Source organism: Xyrauchen texanus, chromosome 4 (genome assembly GCF_025860055.1).
Source record: "Xyrauchen texanus isolate HMW12.3.18 chromosome 4, RBS_HiC_50CHRs, whole genome shotgun sequence".
Taxonomy (NCBI): Eukaryota; Metazoa; Chordata; class Actinopteri; order Cypriniformes; family Catostomidae; genus Xyrauchen; species Xyrauchen texanus.
This window is the reverse complement of record NC_068279.1, coordinates 27102248-27125725: the sequence shown is the minus strand read 5'-3', so window position 1 is coordinate 27125725 and position 23478 is coordinate 27102248. Positions and strand designations below refer to the sequence as shown.

At 45.0% G+C, this 23478-nt stretch overlaps 2 protein-coding genes across 13 annotated transcripts in view; both read right to left on the bottom strand.

Moving 5' to 3' along the window:
- The window catches only part of LOC127636498 (latent-transforming growth factor beta-binding protein 3-like), a 70731-nt gene that overhangs the window by 44875 nt on the left and 2378 nt on the right, over positions 1-23478 (bottom strand). The window lies entirely within an intron of this gene.
- LOC127636530 (uncharacterized) lies at positions 17362-19625 on the bottom strand. Of its 3 annotated transcripts, none has more exons than XM_052117117.1 (2): positions 19320-19625; positions 17362-19178 (listed from the first exon to the last, which is right to left on the bottom strand). In XM_052117117.1, the coding sequence occupies exons 1-2, from the start codon at positions 19516-19518 to the stop codon at positions 17785-17787; spliced, it is 1593 nt and encodes a 530-aa protein (XP_051973077.1). In that variant the 5' UTR covers positions 19519-19625; the 3' UTR covers positions 17362-17784. The 3 variants fall into 3 exon arrangements, with proteins under 3 accessions (XP_051973077.1, XP_051973085.1, XP_051973067.1); XM_052117125.1 differs by having other exon boundaries at positions 19398-19625; XM_052117107.1 differs by having other exon boundaries at positions 17362-19397; positions 19461-19625.

The following is a 23478-nucleotide window of genomic DNA, read 5'->3' as shown; positions in this document are numbered from 1 at the left end:
CGGCCCCGCCCTCCAAACTACCACAGTGTTAATTTATCCAAAAGAAACTGTTTGAAGATTATTTTTACATAATTTATGTCTGGCATTTATATTAGGGCCAAGCTGTCATTCCCTAATATTCCCATTACTGCAGATTTGATTGCAAAATGTACAAATAAGAAAGCATATTGTTTGCTGAAAATTGTTGACGTTTCAGGAAATAAATGCATTGTTTTTATTTCAGTATTCTTTTTTCAAAATATTTAAAGTATCGAACTGTGAACGGTGAACATTGTATCGTGAACCGTACCGAATCATGAGCTTAGTGTATCATTACACCCCTAGAGTATAAAGAGCCCAACATTAAAAACAACCTCAGCTTTTTGAAAATGCTCAATTGAGAAATGTAGCAAAGAAAAGGTGGGTGTAAACTGAAAGAGCATGTTTACGGATGAGCATACTTATACATACTTACACACCCACATATGTATAAATACCGCACTTAACACAACAATAACATAATAACATGTATAGTGTGCATACAGTGGTATTTTCCTAAATAATTTTGGTATCTAGCAAAAACTGTGATCAAATGCATTACAAGTCAAAACATTTAACTGTTTAAATGTTGTGTTCCAAACACATAAATACAAAGTCATAAACAGTGCTCCAAAACACTATTTCCGTTTCTTTACACTCTGAAAAACACATTTCAAAGTGTCTCCACTTTTGTCCAGAGTCTGACCAATGCTAAAGATATTTTTCAGAATATTTTTACAAACAAACACAGCAAACAATACATCAAACAAGCTCAGGGGCAACCCCTCTCTTTCATGTAATTGTTTAAATTCTTGCTATGACATGGCATCTTGCAAGCTTCTTAAGCAAGCCTTGTCCTATTGTCGCATTGGGGGCTTGAACTTGTCGTAACCTTGGCAACAGCTGAGGTTCCAAGTTCTGAATGCCAAGCAGATGTGAGAATTCAGGCAGCATAGATGAATGGAATGCTGGCAATGGACTGTGACTGTGATGTCATCATCAGCAGTTGACAGGTATTTGTATATTTATGTCAAGGGAGGAAGAGAAGGGGGCATTTAGAATGGAATATTGAGGAAAACTTTATCCCAAGTGTAGGCAAAATCAGCCAGACACTACAAAAACTAACTCCTAATAATATACACCAAGTCTCTGATGAAATGACTGATTAGGGCCCAAGCACTGAAAGTACGGAGACCTTATTGTTCTTCTAAGGATTATTATTAGGGCCAAGCACTGAAAGTACGGAGACCTTATTGTTCTTCTAAGGATTATTATTAGGGCCAAGCACTGAAAGTACAGAGAACCTATTGTTCTTCTAAGGATTATTATTATTATCATTATTATTAGGGCCCAAGCACTTAAAGTGCAATTTTATTATCCTAATTGAATGGGTGGATAATAATAATAATAAAAAAATAAAAAACCAGACATTATGCAATTTTTTCAGTTTTAGGCTTCATTTTTTGGTGAAAAAGAGAGTTCTATATTAGGTTGCCATTGTTCTCTTATATGAGTTGATATGGTCAAAGACAGACTTAAGCAGGTCTAAATATTTTTCCTCAGATTTCATAAACAATAACCCTACATTGTATGTTTTTATTTTCAAAGTAATGTTAATCAAAACCTATTTGTTAGGGTGTGATGTTTGTGCTTCAGCCAGATCTTAAGAAGGAATTTATAGCCAGACTCAAATGTTAATTAAATACCCCTTATAATGTAATTACGTACTATTTTAATGTAAATAAATGGATAATATTAAGTTTTATTTACTGTTAACATCCCCCATAGACATTGAAGATGCTAAATTGTGAACAGATTTTTGATATATTGAACGGTGTAACCATGGCGATGAATTGGAAATTCCTTTCTACACTTATTTATTTGTGTGATTCTATGAAGTCCAGAATGATCCAAATAGTCTTGATGCTTTACTATAATGCCTGTTTCAGTGTTTAAATGAATCTTCAAGGTTTAAACTTACTGCAAAAAATATTGATGTTTTGGAGTCTCTGTTTAAATGAGCACTAATGAAGGAGAAAACCAGAAATGTTGTCCCAGGCCCTTGAAGGTCACTGCAGTGGCAGATTAAATATATACAAGGGCACAAAAATAATGTGCTGGGTCATGCAATTACTATAAACCTCACTGCCTCTTGCTGTTTTATGAATTAGTATTTAATTGAATTATATTTCAACATCTGGCTCTTTCTCTTGTGCTGTCTTGAGGACGCAGTACTGTAGGGTCTAAAAATCACAACAGGACAATAGTGGGGATGTAGGAAACGTTATACTATAACTTAAAAAACATTCAATTGAATAACATTAGCCTTTAGAAGTTTTCAGCTCTGAATGACTTAAGAGTAGACGGCCAATAACAAATATACACACAAATACACATTCCTCTACTCTGCTTTAAATAACTGGCCTCATTCTCACAGTGAAAAGCACTCAGTTTACTCTGAGTAAACTAGAATGCTTGTTTAAGGGCCTAAGTTTCAATATTGCCCTTTAAAAAAGCCTTGCAGCTGCCACCTCTCTCTCAGACATAGACACACACTTATTCACAGTGTTCCCTTATCACTTTCCAAAACAACCTCTAATTGGTGTTTCAAAGTCTTTGAATAGCAGGAAAATTTTTTTGACTGTATCCTCACTCCTCTCTTCTGTCTGGTGAACTGAAAAATCAGCTGAAGTGCACGGAAGCTCCTCATGGGTGGAATCATTAGAAGTATCTCTGATCCACAAACAAACACAAGGGTCAGATAACAAAAAAGGATGGAGAGGGACAGAAAGAGAAAAATCAACAGAGGAAGAGGAAAACATAGAATAAGTTTGTATTTGTTACTGTAATAATTAGTTCATATAAACTCTTGGTTAATGTTAATTTAATAATTTACTAAAACATTATTAAAACTAAAAGTTGTATACATTTGTTACGTTCCCGTGTTGTCTGCCCCGTGTTTTCTGTTTCACTCGTCACTGATCACGTTCCATGTCATGTTTTCCTTGTTGTCTGCCCTGTGTTTCACTGTCCTTGTTAAACTACATTTCCCATCATTCCCGACCCTCACTGCAAGCACTGCGTTATTGTCCACACCTGATTGTTATTTTGTCATCATCGTGTCTGTTTATTTAAACCCTGCTGTTTCCTCCTTCCTTTGTCAATCGTTATCGTTTCATGTTCGTGCTTTTGCCAGGGTGTGCTATCCTTATTCGTGTTTGTTCTAGGTAACCCTGCCCTTCGTGGATGTTTGTCAACCTGTGTTCACCCGTGCGTTAGTTTGTGTTTGAGTTTACTTTTCCCATCGTGGACTTTGCCTTAGTTTGTGTTTGAGTTTACTTTTCCCATCGTGGACTTTTCATTTGTTCATGTGTTTGTTTATTTGTTTTTGTTAATAAAACCACATTTAGATCCGAATTCCCCGTCTGCCTTCTCCTGATTTCCACACACTCATTACAGAACGATTGACCCACAATGTGATCTAGCGGTGCAACACGCCAACTTCCGGCTGCTCAGCCTCAAACAAGAGGACCGCCCTGTGGAAGACCACATCAGCGACTTCCTCGCGCTGGCAAAGATCTCTGACTTCCCGGACTCAACCCAGGTGGTCTTCTTCAGGGACACCCTACACAGTTCGCTCAGGGAGTGTTTGCCGCTGGCGACGCACGGTTGGACTCTCCGCGACTTCCTGGAGGCTACCTTACTGGTCTGTGGCTCGCCGTACACCGTGGGCGTCGCTGAGGAGGATCCCACCTCTCCTCCCACAGTGGTGACTCCCCAGTCGTCCATGGCGCTTCCTGTCGCACCAGCCCCACCTGTCAGCGAGCCCATCCCCACGCCAGTCACCCCCCACGAGCCAGCGCGTTCCTCTTCATCTGCCCGGAAGAGGAAGAGAAGACGGGCTTCCTCCTCCCGGCCCACGTCTGCCCCGGTCTGCGAGCCAGAGCCCACGCCAGCCACGGTCAGCGAGCCTGAGCCCACGCCAGCCCCGGTCAGCGAGCCTGAGCCCACGCCAGCCACGGTCAGCAAGCCTGAGCCCACTCCAGCCACGGCCAGCGAGCCTGAGGCCACGCCAACCACGAACAGCGTTCCAGCGTTGTCAGCCTCATCCGCCCGGAGGAAGAGGAGAAAGGGAAGGGTCTCTGCTCTCCAGCCTCCGTCTACCGCAGCTCCCCAGAACCCCCCGTGTCTCTGCCCTCAGCGTCCAGCGAACCCAAGCTCGCTCATACCACGGTCAACCAGCCAATGCCTGTAGCCTCAGACGTCAGTGAGCCAGTGCCGATAGCCTCAAACGTCAGTGAGCCAGTGCCTGTAGCCACAGATGTCAGTGAGCCAGTGCCTGTAGCCTCGACCGTCCCTGAGCCAGCGCCTGTAGCCTCGACCGTCCCTGAGCCAGCGCCCGTGGCCTCGACCATCCCTGAGCCAGCGCCCGTGGCCTCCACCGTCCCTGAGCCAGCGCCCGTGGCCTCGACCGTCCCTGAGCCAGCGCCCGTGGCCTCGACCGTCACTGAGCCAGCGCTCCCAGGGCCCCGCCTCTCAAGTCTTCCAGGGATCCTCCTCCCGAGCCCCCCAGGGCTCCGCCTCTCAAGTCTTCCAGGTCTCCGCCTCCCAAGCCTTCTAGGGCTCCGCCTCTCAAGTCTCTCGAGCCTCCCAGGGCTCCGCCTCTCAAGTCTCACAAGCCACCCAAGGCTCCACCTCTCGAGCCACTCAGGGCTCCGCCCCTCGAGCCTCTCAAGCCACTCAGGGCTCCGCCTCTCGAGCCGCCCAGGGCTCCGCCCCTGAGCCTCCTACGGCTCCACCTCCTGAGCCTCTCAGGGCATCGCCTCCCGAGCCTCCTACGGCTCCGCCTCCCGGGCCTCCTACGGCTCCGTCTCCCGGGCCTCCTAGGGCTTCGCCTCCCGAGCATCCCGAGCCTCCTGCAGCTCCGCCTCCCTCTGCTCAACCTCCTGAGCCTCCCGAGCCTTCCTCGGCTCCGCCTCCTGAGCCTCCTGAGCCTCCCTCTGCTCCGCCTCCAGAACCTCCCTCAGCTCCACCTCCAGAGCCTCCCTCAGCTCCGCCTCCAAGGCCTCCCACAGCTCCGCCTTCCGAGCCTCCCACGGCACCGTCAACCACGGCTCCGCCCCCGGATCCTCCCTCGGCCCGGCTTACAGAACCGTTTATGATTCCGCCAACCACGACTCCGCCTCCGAAGCCTCCCCCTGCACCGCCTTCAGAGCCTTCTTCGCCCTCGCCTCCTTCAGTTCCGCCTCCTGAACCTCCCTCGGCTCCACCTCCAGAGCCTCCTTCAGTCTGCCACAGCTCAGCCAGCTTTTGCTCTACCCTCAGTGTCTCCCACGGCTCTGCCTGTCTCTGCTCCGCCCCCAGGGTCTCCTGTGGCCTTGCCTATGCCTCCTTCAGAGCCGCCACCCAAGGCCACGACTGCTCCGCCTCAGAAGTCCTCCTTGGCTCCGCCAGCTTCCCCAGTGGCCACTCCTCCTCCCAGGCCCCCTGAACCGGCCCTTGCCCTGTGGCAGCCACCTAGGCCACCTAAACCTATCCCTGTCCTGTGGCCACCTCCCAGACCTCCTAAAGCGGTCTTTGCCTTGTGGCCACCTCCCTGGTCTCCTAAACCTGTCCCTACCCAGTGGACGCCCCCCAGGCCACCTGACCCTGGCCCCGTCTCACACCCCCATAGACTGCCTGCCTGCCGCCTCGGCCTCCGTGGACTGTCTCAGTGTCCCTTGTGCCCCATTTTGTCTGTCTGTTTTTCCCCTTTTCTAGCCCCTCCTTCCTTGAACATTTGTTTATTTTTGCTATTTTTTCTTTTCTGTTTCTTAGGACCGTCTGGAATCCGGTCCTTTTGAGGGGGGATTATGTTATGTTCCCGTGTTGTCTGCCCCGTGTTTTCTGTTTCACTCGTCACTGATCACATTCCATGTCACGTTTTCCTTGTTGTCTGCCCCGTGTTTCACTGTCCTTGTTAAACTACATTTACCATCATTCCCGACCCTCACTGCCAGCACTGCGTTATTGTCCACACCTGATTGTTATTTTGTCATCATCGTGTCTGTTTATTTAAACCCCGCTGTTTCCTCCTTCCTTTGTCAATCGTTATCGTTTCATGTTCGTGCTTTTGCCAGTGTGTGCTATCCTTATTCGTGTTTGTTCTAGGTAACCCTGCCCTTCGTGGATGTTTGTCAACCTGTGTTCACCAGTGCGTTAGTTTGTGTTTGAGTTTACTTTTCCCATCATGGACATTTCATTTGTTCCTGTGTTTGTTTATTTGTTGTTGTTAATAACACCGCGTTTAGATCCGAATTCCCCGTCTGCCTTCTCCTGATTTCCACACACTCATTACAACATTAATACAATGTATGCTTCATGATATAACATGAACTAACAATTAACAATTGTATTTTCTTAAATTAACATTAGCCAACATTTTGTTTTAAATGCTGTAAAAATATTAGTGCCCAACCGATTTATCAGTTGGCCGATATTAGCCTTTCACAGATATGTCGATATCGGTGCTAACTAGTTTGTAAAATACATACTGGAAAGTTTATAAACAATGACTCCATAATTTTCCCTTTTCAATATAAATAATATTTTAATTATATTATATTTTGTATGTTGAGTGTTGATTTCATGCTATGTTGTAATCTAGTTGGTGAGATGCAATGCTGGAAAGTAAATAAAGTCCATCTTTTACTCTCCATATGAGCTTATTGCTAACTAGCTAACCACTTAGCTTCTTTCATAGATTGATGATCATAGCTACTTTCAGCTGAGTGGAAGTTAATGTGTAAACATGTATTTACCAAACTTTTTTGTTCAGGATTCGCAGTTTGGTACTTGAACCGAACAATTCCAGTTGTTGCATTTACAAAATGTAATATTTAAAAGACTGATTTTCCACCGAAATTTCTGTTTATTTCTTGACTCGGCAGCAGTGAACCATGAATTATTGTTTGTGAGTCTTTTTTAAACATTAACAGTGAAATATTGCTGATGATGTTTTGATAAGCAAGAAAACTGTACTTTAGTACAATTTAGAGGTACTTGTACTTTTTCTTGAGTATTACTATGGTATTTTCTATTACTTCATACTTCCACTCCACTACATTTCAGAGACAAATATTGCACTTTTTCCAATGTTGACAATGTATAATAATTATGTCAAATATTCTTTGATAAAAATATCTATTTAAGAAAGTACCTTTTAATAGTCATATCGGTGCAAAATCTGTGCACAATCCATGTAGAAAAGGTCTGTTTTCAGTCACCAAAACAAGAATTTGTTTTTTTTACTATATCAGCCACCATATCGGTAATCTGTGAATTTCCCCCCTCTAAAATCGTTATCATTCTAAAAAATCACATATCGGTCGGGCTCTAAAAAATATATTGTTCATTGTTATCGTTCATGATACTTCCTATTGCATTTCCTAAATTGAACCTTGTAGTAAAGTGTTACCAAATAAAAAACTATGTGTGTGGTTTAACCTCAAACTTATTTTGTGACTCAAGTAAATGAAAACACAGACTATAACAAAGAGAGTGAGAGTGTGTGTGCTCAAAAATAATCTTGAGAATAAAATCCAGGCTAATGACACAGCAACTAATAACCACAGCAAGTCGTGCTTGGATGACCACTGACTCACACACTCACAAAGACACAAGGATTGGCATGCTTCTGGAATGTTCGAATGGATTTCTGACACATTTTCCACTCTAGACTGCTCTTTTGTGGTTTCCTGGATTTTCCATGAAGAGCCGTGTGAGTGAAAGAGAGAAATAAATCCTGATTAATTCAGAAGATTCTACATATCTAGTTACATAATATGAATTGCTTTGATTCCTCTTAGCTTTTACTTTTTGTGCTTGACCTCAATCACAGCATAGGCCTACACTGAATGTTAAACTAGAATAACAAGAGACGACAGAGTAGAACTGTGTTATAAAGAAAACCTGTGATAAAGCAATGAATATAAGTCACCAAAACAAGAGAAAATATGTGAAAGAGAGGCAGTGTATATGTGAATGAGGACAGAAATAGGTATTGGGTAGCAATGCTGTGGTGGACTGGCATCATTCTGGGCACTCTGTGGCACAGTGCAGAAGTGGACGATGCTTTGGGGTTTACACACTTCTTACCACATAACCCAGATCCTGGCATTGACAGAAAGAGAGAGTGGGTCACATGAAGAAAATAAGAAGCAAAGCTTTCACAGAACTCAACAAAGTTCCCATAATGTTGATACCAAAAATACATTTTAATTCAAATTAATTAAATTCAACCCTCCTTTTCTTTTAAAAACAAAAGCATATATGGGTTACAGTGGAGCACTCAATGGAAGTAAATGTGTCCAATCCTTCAATGTTCAAATAACACAAAGGTTTTAACAGAAGTAATGCAAGTGCTTTTATAAAATTAAAAGCTTCACATTTCTGACTTTAAACCTCCAAGAATTGTGCCCATTTACTTCCATTATAAGTGCCTCAATGTAACATTGATTTTTGCTTATTTTTGTAGTATTTAACATTATACCAACATTTTGCTTAACTTGGTATATTCCTTTCATATAAAAAGGAAGTGTAGAGACTATCAGAGTCAACATGCAAAGGTTTCTGAAGGCCCTAATCTTTAAGGCTGTCTTTCATTGCATTATATGACTCAAACCACAAAGTCCAAGTCAAAATGAAGACTTGTATACAGTATTTGTCATCTTCACAATTGAATGAGGGCTTAGGGGCCAGAGGTAAAATACTTCCATTGCTTCATTCCAAAATCAATAATTGTATTAAAGTTTTATCACTATGATTATTATGATTATACAGTTTTAATACAGCTTGAGTGTAACTGGATTACTAAATTCTACCCAACACAACAAAGATCCACTCTTGACTCTAAAGATTTTTCAAGGATCAGCTAGCAGCTTCAGATATCCAAGCAAATGAAAGACCTTATGGGGAGAGCAATACTCTCACAAGCACAATGTTTCAGCCCTATTTTAAGAGCGCTAGAATTAAGCACAGTGCTATGCCATAAGTCATATGCATAAAGTCAGTGGGCATGGCCATGGCCTTGACATTTTGGTATTTTCATGCAAGCATGCACTAAGTCTAGGCACAAGTAGGTTCGGCAAAATAGTATGAGCAACGTGCAAATGGGCTGGATTAAGTGTAATTTAATTCGGATGTTTTCTTTCTCCAGTTATTATTCCACCGTCTGTGTCCTATTATATAGTCCATACCCTCAAGCACCAGTTATACAAGGACAGCACATTCATAAGAAATTGGTAGTGGACTGTATGCAATGAATTGGAAGAATTGAAAATTATGTCACATTATATTTTCAGAGTTTGGACATGACATTTATTCCCACCTGCTGGTGGAATCTCCAAACTGCAAATGCAGGAACTTCGTTTAAACTTTGCTCTGAATTAAGAAGTGGTTTTCAAATGTCTTTTCGCAACAACCTATTTCTCAGGAAAATAGCAAATTGCACTTTGCAGCACTTCATTACCATACAATACACCCACAGTTTGCACGCATACACCCACAATAGCACAAACACTCCCACACACACCCATGTGCTCTTTGCGCTGGCATGAAAATTGCGATTAGAATTAACACTCTAACAAACTTTGTGCACGTTCATTGTGAGTAGTGCTGCGCTTTGCGCACTCACAAAAATACAGCCCATAAGGTATTCAGATTACGGTCTGATAAAAAACATTTTTACATTTAAACTCTGGGTAGCATTAATTATAAAAGATAATATTATAAGTTAAAAAAAAAATCCATATCTATTCTCATAACCCTGTTGACAGAGAGTCAGACATATACACAGACTCATGCTCAGACTCTGAGTGTGAGAAAGAAAAAGACAAAAAGACACAGTGTGGGGCGGGTATCCACGTCATAGAAAGAGCCTATTTCTTCTTCTCTCTTTCTGCACAAAGGATAGTTCTGAGTTATTAAAGGCTTAAAACATTTACAAAACTCAGTGAGATTTGCATTCTTCTGCAAAATTGAGATTTTTAGAAGAAAATCTCTGCTCTGTCTATACAATGCAAGTCAATGGTGACCAGCTCCCATAAGTATATAAATTCAGCATAAGTAATCCATACTCCAAAACTCCAGTGGTTAAATCCATATCTTCGAAAGCAATATAATAAGAGTGGGTGGTCTTTTTCTACTTTAAATCTTCACTTTCACTTCCACATTCTTCTTCTTTTGTTTCTTGGTGATTCACATTCATTGTGCATATCACCACTTCGGGACAGGTGAAGATATACAGTAAAAAAGGACTGATCTGTTTGATCAGTTTTTCACCCACACCTATCATATTATGTATGAACACATGGATTAAACCACTGGAGTTTTATGGATTAATTCTATGTTTTCTTTATGTGATTTTTGGAGCTTCAAAGTTCTGGCCGCCATTCATTTCCACTGCATGGACCAACAGAGCTGAAATAACACATCTAGGATGGCATGAGAGAATTTTCATTTTTGGGTGAACTATTCCTTTAATATCAAACATTGAAATGTATTAATACTATATGTTTACATGTATCAATGGTCATTTACTAATATTACCATGAATAACTTTTGAAAAACTAATTTAGTTTTTTAATTTGTAATTGTCTCTTGAATTTCAATGTTTTTTTTATGCTCATGGCAGCCAATAATTCACTGCACAAAACACATAGTTTAACCTTGTTGCAAGAGAACCCATATTTAAGCTGGTTTGGCTCATATTTTCTTTGAACTTTTTCATAGTTTTTAAGGATGAGCGGATGTAAAGTAACTTGTCCATGTTGGCATATGCCTAATCTGAATAGTTTCTACCAAGTGAATTTGCACCAAGATACCTTGGGGTTTGATGGGACCCAAGCCCTTTTAAATGCTGATAACCCTATATTTTATAATATATCCTATCAACACATGATTATATGGTTAATTTTTGCATTGTTTTTCCTTTACTTCCCTTTAGAACAGGCCTGCAACCCATTTTGGGGTCCCAATTCACCAGTCGAGAACAACTGAAATAGAAAATTTACACTGATTTACACACTGTCAAAGCTTATGCCTCAGTCAAATTTCTAACACTGAGAGGCAAACCAACAACTACATAAGGTTGATATATTTCACAGTGTTATGTGTGATGCTATATTGGGAAGTTTTCATTTGATTCAAGGGAACTGTTATCTATTCTTGGTTTGGATCCATCCATAAGGCCTTCTTGTAGTGCTGCTGAGAAATCTGCTCATATCTAACCCTGTAGAACAGTGGTGGGGAAACTTTTTCCTATTTAGTGCCATTTGAGTGTTTACTAATTTATCTGCAGGCCATACAATTGCTTGCAATTTCTGATTGTGGGTTGAAATTTATGTACGCATTCTATTGTGTGCTCATGCACCCCTAAATAAAGTTTAAAAAGTATTTTTATAAAACAATATTATATGTTTGTAATCTTTATTTTTATTGTACTTTTTTTACTGTTAATGGAATAAAGCAATTTTATTTTTTTTTGCTTTTCAAATTATTTCTTGAATGGCCTCGCAGGTTGGGTAAAATGGTCTTGCGGGCCTTATACGGCCCTGAGGCCAGATGTTACCCACCCCTACTGTAGAACTTCCTGTTAAAAACTATTCAACACACCATAACTTGTTGCTATTGATTCAACACTTCAACCATGACAGGCAACTATAACCAGGAGTAATCAAAATATGTCAAATAAATAGATAATTAAATAAAGATGTTAATTGAAAATCCTTTAATTCAGGGAATATGTGTCAGTTATGATGACATTGTTATTTAGAAAGTCCCCATCCCACATCAAAACATGCACTTCCTGTTCCTGAGTGTTTGTAGCTTGCTAGCCTGTTTAACATTGCTTATTATTATGCATTCATCGTTTTATCCTATGCCATTTTACTACGTGCTTCAGGTTTTTCTGCTTTTCTACTGTTTCATCTGTGTATTATACAACGCGCACCAGTTTCTCTTCGATTTTTTGTTCTTTCTTTTTCTTTTTTCCGCTTTTTTCACATCTCGACTGTGTGCATTAGTTTTCTCCACTGTGTTTTACATGGATTTTTGCATCAGTCTCAGACATCTGCTGATTAGGAACCAGATCAATCTCAAACACTCGCCACTCAAGAACAACCACAATAACAAAAAACTGTTGCGGTAAGTCATGGCATCTGCTCATGTTATTGCTTCCTGCATAACATGCCACGTGTTTTCAATAGCTTCTTCCGTCAGCAGTGAGGGATTCACATGTGATAAATGTAAGGAATTAGTAAGGCTGAAGGAGAAGGTTTATGAGCTAGAGACACGCATCCGAACGCTAGTGGTGATTCTACTGTAAGGAACGTGGAAATAGAGACTCCAGCCAACATTGTTAAATGCATTTCGGGGAGCTTGGGTGTCTGACATCAGATCAAATTTACAAGTGCTTTCTAATGCTAAACATAGATTTTCTAAAATTGTTATTCATGTTGGCACTAATGATGTCCAGCTTCGCCAGCCGGAGATCACTAGAGATAATGTTAACGAGGGGTGTGAACTTGCAAAAATGATATCAAACACTGTAATATGCTTGGGCCCCCACACTACTAGTTGTGGTGACAAGCTTTATAGTAGATTAGTGTCATTGAAAGGCTGGATGTCTGAGTAGTGTCTGGAGAATAGCATAGGATTTATAGACAAGTGGAAGAGTTTTTGGGGTAGACCTGACCAGCTAAAGAGAGAGATTTCATCCCTCCAGGGAAGGTGCCGCTCTCCTCTAGTAATTTGGCTCATAGTCTTAATAATGATAGTATTTGACTAACAGGGGCCCAAGTCAGGAAGCAGGCAAAATGATTAATCGAACATCTGCTAGCTGCCTTGAGACGTCATATAGGTCACATAAACTACAACATGGATTGACTGTAGACTGTATCCCCTAGATATCATATAGAGACTGCGTTTGTCCCCCGAACTACCAAACACAAAACTCTCACAAAATAATTTACAAAAAATTTGATTAAGGTCAAACTTGAAAAATTAAGATTAACATCATATAAAGCTAGGGCTACTAAACATTAGATCTCTTTCTACCAAAACATTAATTAGATTATTACACATCAGAGTATGTAATAATAGCATACGTAGATGTGCTCTGTTTAAATGAAACCTGGCTTAATGCATATATATGAATATATGATAAATATATCAGTTTAAATGAATCTACAAACTCAGGTTATTGTTTTAAGGAGGAGGTGTTGCTACAATTTACAGTGAAGTTTTTGGTGTTACTCAGAGGACAGGATATACATTTAAGTCTTTTGAACTAATAATTCTTAATGTGACACTTGCCCATGCTACAGTATATACACTCACCTAAAGGATTATTAGGAACACCATACTAATACTGTGTTTGACCCCCTTTCGCCTTCAGAACTGCCTTAATTCTATGTGGCTTTGATTCAACAAGGTGCTGAAAGCATTCTTTAGAAATGTTGGCCCATATTGATAGGATAGCATCTTGCAGTTGATGGAGATTTGTGGGATGCACATCCAGGGCACGAAGCTCCCGTTCCACCACATCCCAAAGATGCTCTATTGGGTTGAGATCTGGTGACTGTGGGGGCCATTTCAGTACAGTGAACTCATTGTCATGTTCAAGAAACCAATTTGAAATGATTCGAGCTTTGCATTATCCTGCTGGAAGTAGCCATCAGAGGATGGTACATGGTGGCCATAAAGGGATGGACATGGTCAGAAACAATGCTCAGGTAGGCCGTGGCATTTAAACGATGCCCAATTGGCACTAAGAGGCCTAAAGTGTGCCAAGAAAACATCCCCCACACCATTACACCACCACCACCAGCCTGCACAGTGGTAACAAGGCATGATGGATCCATGTTCTCATTCTGTTTACGCCAAATTCTGAATGTCTCAACAGAAATCGAGACTCATCAGACCAGGCAACATTTTTCTAGTCTTCAACTGTCCAATTTTGGTGAGCTCTTGCAAATTGTAGCCTCTTTTTCCTATTTGTAGTGGAGATGAGTGGTACCCGGTGGGGTCTTCTGCTGTTGTAGCCCATCCGCCTCAAGGTTGTGCGTGTTGTGGCTTCACAAATGCTTTGCTGCATACCTCGGTTGTAACGAGTGGTTATTTCAGGCAAAGTTGCTCTTCTATCAGCTTGAATCAGTCGGCCCATTCTCCTCTGACCTCTACCATCAACAAGGCATTTTCGCCCACAGGACTGCCACATACTGGATGTTTTTCCCTTTTCACACCATTCTTTGTAAATCCTAGAAATGGTTGTGCGTGAAAATCCCAGTAACTGAGCAGATTGTGAAATACTCAGACCGGCCCGTCTGGCACCAACAACCATGCCACGCTCAAAATTGCTTAAATCACATTTCTTTCCCATTCTGACATTCAGTTTGGAGTTCAGGAGATTGTCTTGACCAGGACCACACCCCTAAATGCACTGAAGCAACTGCCATGTGATTGGTTGATTAGATAATTGCATTAATGAGAAATTGAACAGGTGTTCCTAATAATCCTTTAGGTGAGTGTAGATCACCCAAGCCTTATTCTGGTTTCCTTGGTGAATTTGAAAAGGTTCTATTCTATTATCTAGTAGTTACTGTAGATAGCGCTTTAATTGTTGGTGACTTTAACATTCACATAATGAAAATGACACATTGGGATTAGCATTTATCGATATTCTCAACTCTCTTGGAGTCAGACAAAATATGACAGAACCAACTCATCACCATAATGATACGCTAGATTTAATTCTATCATATGGATTTGATGTTGATAATCTAGAAATTATACCGCAGAGCGGTGACATCTCAGATCATTACCTCGTCTCTTGTTTGTTGCGATCAGCTAATGTCACTCAATCTACACCATGCTATCATTCAGGTAGAACTATTCTTTTGACCACTGAAGATCGCTTCACTAATAATCTTCCAGAATTGTCTCATACTCAGTGAGCCAAAAAGTCTAGAAGAACTTGATGAAAAAACAGAAAATATAATTACAGACTTTTCTAGCACGCTTGATAGTTTCACCCCCCTTCGATTAAAGAAAATTCGAGAAAAAAGCCCTGCACCATGGTACAATGATCATACTCATGCTCTACAGAAAGCAGCTCGGAAAATGGAGCGCAAGTGGAAGAATACAAAATTAGAGGTATTTCGCAGTGCATAGAAGGATAGTGTCTGTAGCTGCAGACAGGCACTAAAAGCTGCCAGGTCAGCATATTTTAGCAAACTCATAGAAAATAACCACAACAATCCTAGATGTTTATTCAGTACTGTGGCTAAATTGGTTAGGAATAAAGCATCAAATGAACCGCAGCACAATAGTAATGACTTCATGAATTTCTTTACTGACAAAATTTAAATAATCAGAAATAAAATTGGAACTATGCAATCATCTGTCACAGTACCTCAGAAAACAGTATCTCATAACTTTGCTCACAAGTAACGTCAATCCTTCACTGTCATAGCTCATGAAGAGCTAACAAAACTATTCGAAACATCAAAAGCCACAACATGTTTGTTAGTTCCAATACCAACTAAACTCTTAAAAGAGGTATCTCCTGTAATTTCAGGACCTCTTCTTAATATTATTAACTCCTCGTTATCCTTAGGACATGTCCCAAGAAACTTTAAAATGGCAGTTATCAAACCACTGTCACGAACCCCGCTCCTCTGCCCCATCTCCGCGTCCACGAGCACGCACACATGCACTCCGCGAGCGTGCTCGCTTCCCGCTTCCCGCTTCCTCGCTCCGCCCCTTGAGCTCGTACGCTCTGTTTCCTCCCTCGGGCTTCCACGCCCGGTTTTGCTATTATGAGCTCACGCTCGTAAACTATCTCCTCCCTCTAGCGCACTCGCCTCAAATCAGCCTGAACATTATGACCACTTGCACTCACGCGCTTCTCGTCCCCACACATTAGATACAGCTGCACTCGTCCCTATCACCTGTCATTGTTTACACCTGTTCTCGCCCCTATAAATACACTATCCTTCCGTTTGTTTCCGGTTGGTTATTGTATTTAGTTCCCCGTATCTTTGCCCCTGCTAGTCTCGTCTAGTTTTGACCTCCCCACTATTCTTCGTCTTAGCTTGCCAACTCCCCATTCCTCTCGTCCCCCTGTCTTCGTTCCCGCTAGTCTCGTCTTGTTCCTCGCCCTAGTTGTTAACTGTTTTCCCCGCTATCGTTCACCTCCCTCATTAGATCTGTCCCACTTGTTATTGTTATCTTGATACCCCGGCTTTTGACCTCACGCTCCCCTTTGACGACTCTTCACTGGATTTGCCCGTTTGTACTTTTGCCTGCTTTTATTGTTGTCAATAAAAGCAGTTTTTTGACTTACATTGTGACTGTCTCATCTTGTGTGTGTGTATCCGGGTTACAGAATAACCAACCTCACCGTTGACAGTCACAATGCCCCTCGCTAAGGATTCGCGCAACTCACTCGAGCGGAGAAGCACGTCACATTCGGCGTGAGGAGCTAAAGTGTGGAGAGAGGACCACGCGCTCACGGCCCGGGGGCAGCAGGTATGCACAATGTCTGATTTATGTCACCCTGTTTCACCTGTGTCTGCCCCCGAGCCCGTTTATGCATCCAGTGCATTTCTGAGCACCGTGCACTCTTCGGGCGCTAACCTAGGGTTATTTATGCGAGGCAGCGGTTGTGTCACTCTTAACCCCGCCCTCGACATCATGGACCCAGCGGCCCAACTCATGGTTTTGCGTCAGGGGAGCCAAACCTTGGAGGCTTATGTCACTGATTTTTGTGCCCTGGCCAACCAGGTGAATTTTGATGAGGTGGTTCTGAAAGACATTTTTCAAGATGGACTGAATGAGCTAGCCTCATCATACATGCCTGGTGGTCGATGCTCTCTCAACCTGGCTCAGTTTATTGACCTCGCCCTGCTGTGCGTTGGTTCCTCGTTTACTGTGGGGGAGGCAGATACTGAACCAGCGCTCTACACCACGGCCCCCGTCTCGAAGCCTACCACGGCCCTAGTCCCGAAGCCTGACACGGCCCCAATCCCGAGGCCTGTCACGGCCCCAGCCTCGAAGCCTGGCACGGCCAGCGAGTCAACGCCCATGCCTGCCACGGCCAGAGAGCCAGCGCCCATGCCCGCCACGGCCAACGAGCCAGCGCCCATGCCCGCCACGGCCAACGAGCCAGCGCCCATGCCCGCAACGGCCAACGAGCCAGCGCCCATGCCCGCCACGGCCAACGAGCCGGCGCCCATGCCCGCCACGGCCAACGAGCCAGCGCCCATGTCTGCCACGGTCAGCGAGCCAGCGCCTGTAGCCTCGACCGCCCCAGAGCCAGCGCCTGTAGCCTCGACCGTCCCCATGGCCACATCCCCTGTTGGCCGAAGACGTCAGAGAAGGAAGAGGGCCCCTTCTCCCCAGTCTCGTCTTGTGCTCATGACCGCAGAGGTTCCCCCAGAGTCTTCCACGGCTCTGCCGGGTTCTGCTCCACCCCCAGAGTCTTCCACGGCTCTGCCGGGTTCTGCTCCGCCCCCCAGAGTCTTCCACGGCTCTGCCGGGTTCTGCTCCGCCCCCAGAGTCTTCCACGGCTCTGCCGGGCTCTGCTCCGCCCTCAGAGTCTTCCACGACTCTGCCGGCCTCTGCTCGCCCCTCAGAACCCTCCCGGGCTCCGCCTCTCGAGCCTCCCAGGGCTCCTCCTCTCGAGCCTCCGAGGGCCCCTCCTCACGAGCCTCCTAGGTCTCCTCCTCACGAGCCTCCCAGAGCTCTACCCCTCAAGTCCCTCAGGGCTCCCCCTCCTTCCAAGCCTCTCACAGCTTCGCCTCTCGAGTCTTTCAGGGCTCCATCCCTCGAGTCTTTCATGGCTCCACCCCTCAAGCCTCTCACGGCTTCGCCTCCCGAGTCTCTCAGGGCTCCATCCCTCGAGTCTTTCATGGCTCCACCCCTCAAGCCTCTCACAGCTTCGCCTCTCGAGTCTCTCAGGGCTCCATCCCTCGAGTCTTTCATGGCTCCACCCCTCAAGCCTCTCACGGCTTCGCCTCTCGAGTCTTTCATGTCTCCACCCCTCAAGCCTCTCACGGCTTCGCCTCTCGAGTCTTTCATGGCTCCACCCCTCAAGCCTCTCACGGCTTCGCCTCTCGAGTATTTCATGGCTCCACCCCTCAAGCCTCTCACGGCTTCGCCTCTCGAGTCTCTCAGGGCTCCTCCGCCTCTCAGGGCTCCGCCCTTCGAGTCTTTCATGGCTCCTCCCCTCAAGCCTCTCACGGCTTCGCCTCTCGAGTCTCTCAGGGCTCCTTCCCCTCTCAAGCCTCTCAGGGCTCCCCCTCTCGAGTCTTTCAGGGCTCCTCCTCCTCTCAAGCCTCTCAGGGCTCCCCCTCTCGAGTCTTTCATGGCTCCCCCCCTCAAGCCTCTCGAGCCTTCCAGGGCTCGGCCACTAGAGGCTCCTATGGCTCTGCCTCCCGAGCCTCCTACGGCTCCCCCTCCAGAGCCTCCTACGGCTCCACCTCCCGAGCCTCTCATGGCTCTGCTCCCAAAGACTCCAGAGCTTCCTAGGGCTCCGCCTCTCGAGCCTTCCACGGCTCCACCTCCCGAGCCTCCCATGGCTCTGCTCCCTAAGACTCCAGAGCCTTCTAGAGATTCGCCTCCCGAGCCTCCTGCGGCTCTGCCTCCCAAGCCTCCCACGGCGCCACCTCCCACGGCGTCACCTCCCTCGGCTCTGCCTCCAGAGCCTTCCAGGGCTTCACCTCTGGAGCCTCCTACGGCGCCACCTCCCCCGGTTCTGCCTCCAGAGCCTACCGGGGCTTCACTCCTGGAGCCTTCTACGGCGCCACCTCCCACGGCGTCACCTCCCTCGTCTCTGCCTCCAGAGCCTTCCAGGGCTTCACCTCTGGAGCCTCCTACGGCGCCACCTCCCCCGGTTCTGCCTCCAGAGCCTACCAGGGCTTCACTCCTGGAGCCTTCTACGGCGCCACCTCCCACGGCGTCACCTCCCCCGGCTCTGCCTCCAGAGCCTACCAGGGCTTCACTCCTGGAGCCTTCTACGGCGCCACCTCCCACGGCGTCACCTCCCTCGGCTCTGCCTCCAGAGCCTACCAGGGCTTCACTCATGGAGCCTTCTACGGCGCCACCTCCCACGGCGTCACCTCCCTCGTCTCTGCCTCCAGAGCCTTCCAGGGCTTCACATCTGGAGCCTCCTACGGCGCCACCTCCCCCGGTTCTGCCTCCAGAGCCTACCAGGGCTTCACTCCTGGAGCCTTCTACGGCGCCACCTCCCACGGCGTCACCTCCCCCGGCTCTGCCTCCAGAGCCTACCAGGGCTTCACTCCTGGAGCCTTCTACGGCGCCACCTCCCACGGCGTCACCTCCCCCGGCTCTGCCTCCAGAGCCTACCAGGGCTTCACTCCTGGAGCCTTCTACGGCGCCACCTCCCACGGCGTCACCTCCCTCGGCTCTGCCTCCAGAGCCTACCAGGGCTTCACTCATGGAGCCTTCTACGGCGCCACCTCCCACGGCGTCACCTCCCTCGGCTCTGCCTCCAGAGCCTTCCAGGGCTTCACCTCTGGAGCCTCCTACGGCGCCACTTCCATGGGCTCCACTTCCTGAGCCTTCCAGGCCTTCAGCCCCTAAAGCCCCCTTGGCTCCACCTCCAGAGCCTTCCAGGCCTTCAGCCCCTAAAGCCTCCTTCGGCTCCACCTCCAGAGCCTTCCAGGCCTTCGCCCCTAAAGCCTCCTTCGGCTCCACCTCCAGAGCCTTCCAGGCCTTCGCCCCTAAAGCCTCCTTCGGCTCCACTTCCAGAGCCTTCCAGGCCTTCGCCCCTAAAGCCTCCGTCGGCTCCACCTCCGGAGCCTTCCAGGACCCCACCTCCAGAGCCACCTACGGTGCCACCTCTGATGGCTCCGCCTTTCACGGCTCAGCCCGGACTTCCTGACCCTCTACCTGTCCTGTGGCCTCCGGACCCTATTCCTGTCCGGTGGTCACCTTCCAGACCCCCGGACCCCGTCCCTGTCCTCCAGTCGCCTTCCAGACCTCCTGACCCAGTCTCTGCCCTATGGCTGCCCCCTAGATCTCCCGACCACCCGCCTGTCCACTATGTTCCCCCTGACCTTGCCTTGAACTGCCCATTGACCCCATGGACTGTTTCATTTCCCTTTTTGCGCTCGTTCTGCACCCCGCGAGCTCACACGCTCGTTCTGCACCCCGCGAGCTCACACGCTCGTTCTGTCCCCTCGAGCTCACATGCTCGTTCTGTCCCCACGAGCTCACGCGCTCGTTCTGTCCCCTCGAGCTCACACGCTCGTTCTGTCCCCTCGCGCTCCTCGCAGCCAAGCGCGGCTGTCAGGAGCCGTCCTATTCAGAGGGGGGAGTACTGTCACGAACCCCGCTCCTCTGCCCCATCTCCGTGTCCCCGAGCACGCACACATGCACTCCGCGAGCGTGCTCGCTTCCCGCTTCCTCGCTCCGCCCCCTTGAGCTCGTACGCTCTGTTTCCTCCCTCGGGCTTCCACGCCCGGTTTTGCTATTACGAGCTCACACTCGTAAACTATCTCCTCCCTCTAGCGCACTCGCCTCAAATCAGCCTGAACATTATGACCACTTGCACTCACGCGCTTCTCATCCCCACACATTAGATACACCTGCACTCGTCCCTATCACCTGTCATTGTTTACACCTGTTCTCGCCCCTATAAATACACTATCCTTCCGTTTGTTTCCGGTTGGTTATTGTATTTAGTTCCCCGTATCTTTGCCCCTGCTAGTCTCGTCTAGTTTTGACCTCCCCACTATTCTTCGTCTTAGCTTGCCAACTCCCCATTCCTCTCGTCCCCCTGTCTTCGTTCCCGCTAGTCTCGTCTTGTTCCTCACCCTAGTTGTTAACTGTTTTCCCCGCTATCGTTCACCTCCCTCATTAGATCTGTCCCACTTGTTATTGTTATCTTGATACCCCGGCTTTTGACCTCACGCTCCCCTTTGACGACTCTTCACTGGATTTGCCCGTTTGTACTTTTGCCTGCTTTTATTGTGGTCAATAAAAGCAGTTTTTTGACTTACATTGTGACTGTCTCATCTTGTGTGTGTGTGTATCCGGGTTACAACCACTTATTAAGAAGCCACAGCTTGATCCTAGAAAATTGGATAATTACAGACGATTTCAAATCTCCTGTTTATGTTGAAAATACTAGAAAAGGTAGTGTCCTCCCAATTGTGTTCATTACTATAGAGAAATGTAGTATATTAATAATTTAGGCTTCATCACAGTACAGAGACTGCACTTATCAGAGTTGCAAATTACTTGCTCTTATCATCTGATCATGGCTGCATTTCTCTTCTAGTGCTTTTAGATCTTAGTGCTGCATTCAACATGATAGCTCGTGACATACTGTTGAATAGGTTGGATAATTATGTTGGCATTAGTGGACTTGCATTAGCATGGTTTAGGTCTTATTTATCAGACCGCTACAACGTTGTATGTGTAAAGAGGAATTGTTAAGTCAAACAAAAGTTAAGTATGCCACAGGGATCAATTTTAGGACCTCTGCTTTTCTCCTTATACATGCTTCCCCAGGGAGATATTATTAGGAATCATGGAATAAGTTCCACTGTTATGCCGACGATACCCAACTTTATATTTTTCCTAAACCCAATGAAAATTCACAATTCTCCATATTAGCAGAGTGTATCAATAAAATAAAAGATTGGATGGCCAGAAATTTACTTCTACGAAATTCAGACAAAACTGTTAAGGGTCAGTGTTTAAACATATATTTAGTATGAACTGTAAGATTAATGACTAATGTCTTTGAAGTCCATCCTATATTAACTGCAGAAGTTCACATAGATGCAATTGTCCTTGTTAATTGACTGATGAAGGGTTTTGTTGGCAATTGATAGTCTATGTATTCCATTTCAAGAGTGTAGTCCATCAATAGACCGAGGTGATAAGCTGCTAAAATATAATTTGATTCTCAGTGGATGTACTGTTACGGCATCTTCTTCTGCAAAGAATGTAGGTGTTATATTTGTATATCTATTTATATTAAAAAAAATCCAATGTTTGTAAAACAGCATTCTTCCACCTCAGAAATATTGCAAAATTACAACATATGCTCTCTGTTGCTGATGTCGAAAAATGTGTTCATGACCTCAAGACTAGATTATTGTAATGCATTACTGGGAGGATATCCAGCAAGTTCAATAAATAAACTTCAATTGGTTCAAAATGCAGCAGCCAGAGTGTTGACTACAACCAAGAAATATGATCATATTAGCCCAATCTTAGCGTTGTTACTTTGGCTACCATTTAAATTTCGTATTTATTTTAAGATTTTGTTGACTACATCCAAAGCTTTGAATGGTCTAGCTCCGCAGTACTTAAGTGACCTTCTGACATGCTATATTCCATCAAGTTCATTATGATCACAACATTTTGGCTGGTTAATAATTCAAAAAATGTCAAAATCCACAAAAGGCATTAGATCCTTTTCCTATTTGGCTCCTAAACTATGAATAGTCTCCCTAACACTATTCGGGATACAGACACACTCACTCAGTTTAAGTCTAGACTAAAGACTTATCTATTTAGCCAGGCATACACCTAATTTATCCATCAACTCACAATTAGGCTGCTTTAGTTAGGTCTGCCGGAACCAGAAACGTACATCATGATCTATAAATCTGCATAAAATTGGATAGCATCTATGCTAATAATATTCTATTTGTTTCCATGATTCATATCCAGAGGTTACCAGAACCTACCAGATCCAGCTCCGGTCCTGCTTGATGTGGGATTCCACTGCTACGTGTTGCTGAGAGATGATGACAAACTACAGCTGGTGCTAGGCAGACATCACTTCAGTTTTTTTACTTAAGAGGATGAACTGATGCCAACTCCAACTATAAGACATTGGCTACTTCATATGCCACTCCCTGATCCTTGGATTTAGGATGGACCCCATTGAAATGACCTGCATGTTGAACTGTAATGCACCTCACTGATCTCTGCCTGCATCTCCTTTGTCTATTGATGGACTATACACTTGAAATGGAATACATAGACTACCATTTAATTACCAATAAAAGCCTTCATCAGCCAACAAACAAAGACCAATGCATCTATGTGAATTTCTGCAGTTAATCCAGGATGGACTTCAAAGATATTAGTCATTAAACTTACGTTTCATAAAGTTATTATTATTTTTAAAACACTGGACCTTAACGCTTCATTGACACATTTTAAACCATGACTTGCACTGCACACAAATAACTAATACTGGTATTTTATTCATGATGTTAGCCAGAGGGGAACTGACCCCCACAGTGAGTCTGGTTTCTCCCAAGGTTATTTTTCTCCAGTAACCAACATCTTATGGAGTTTTGTGTTCCTTGCCAGAGTCACCTTCAGCTTGCTCACTGGGGTTATAAATACAATTATTAATTAATTATTTAA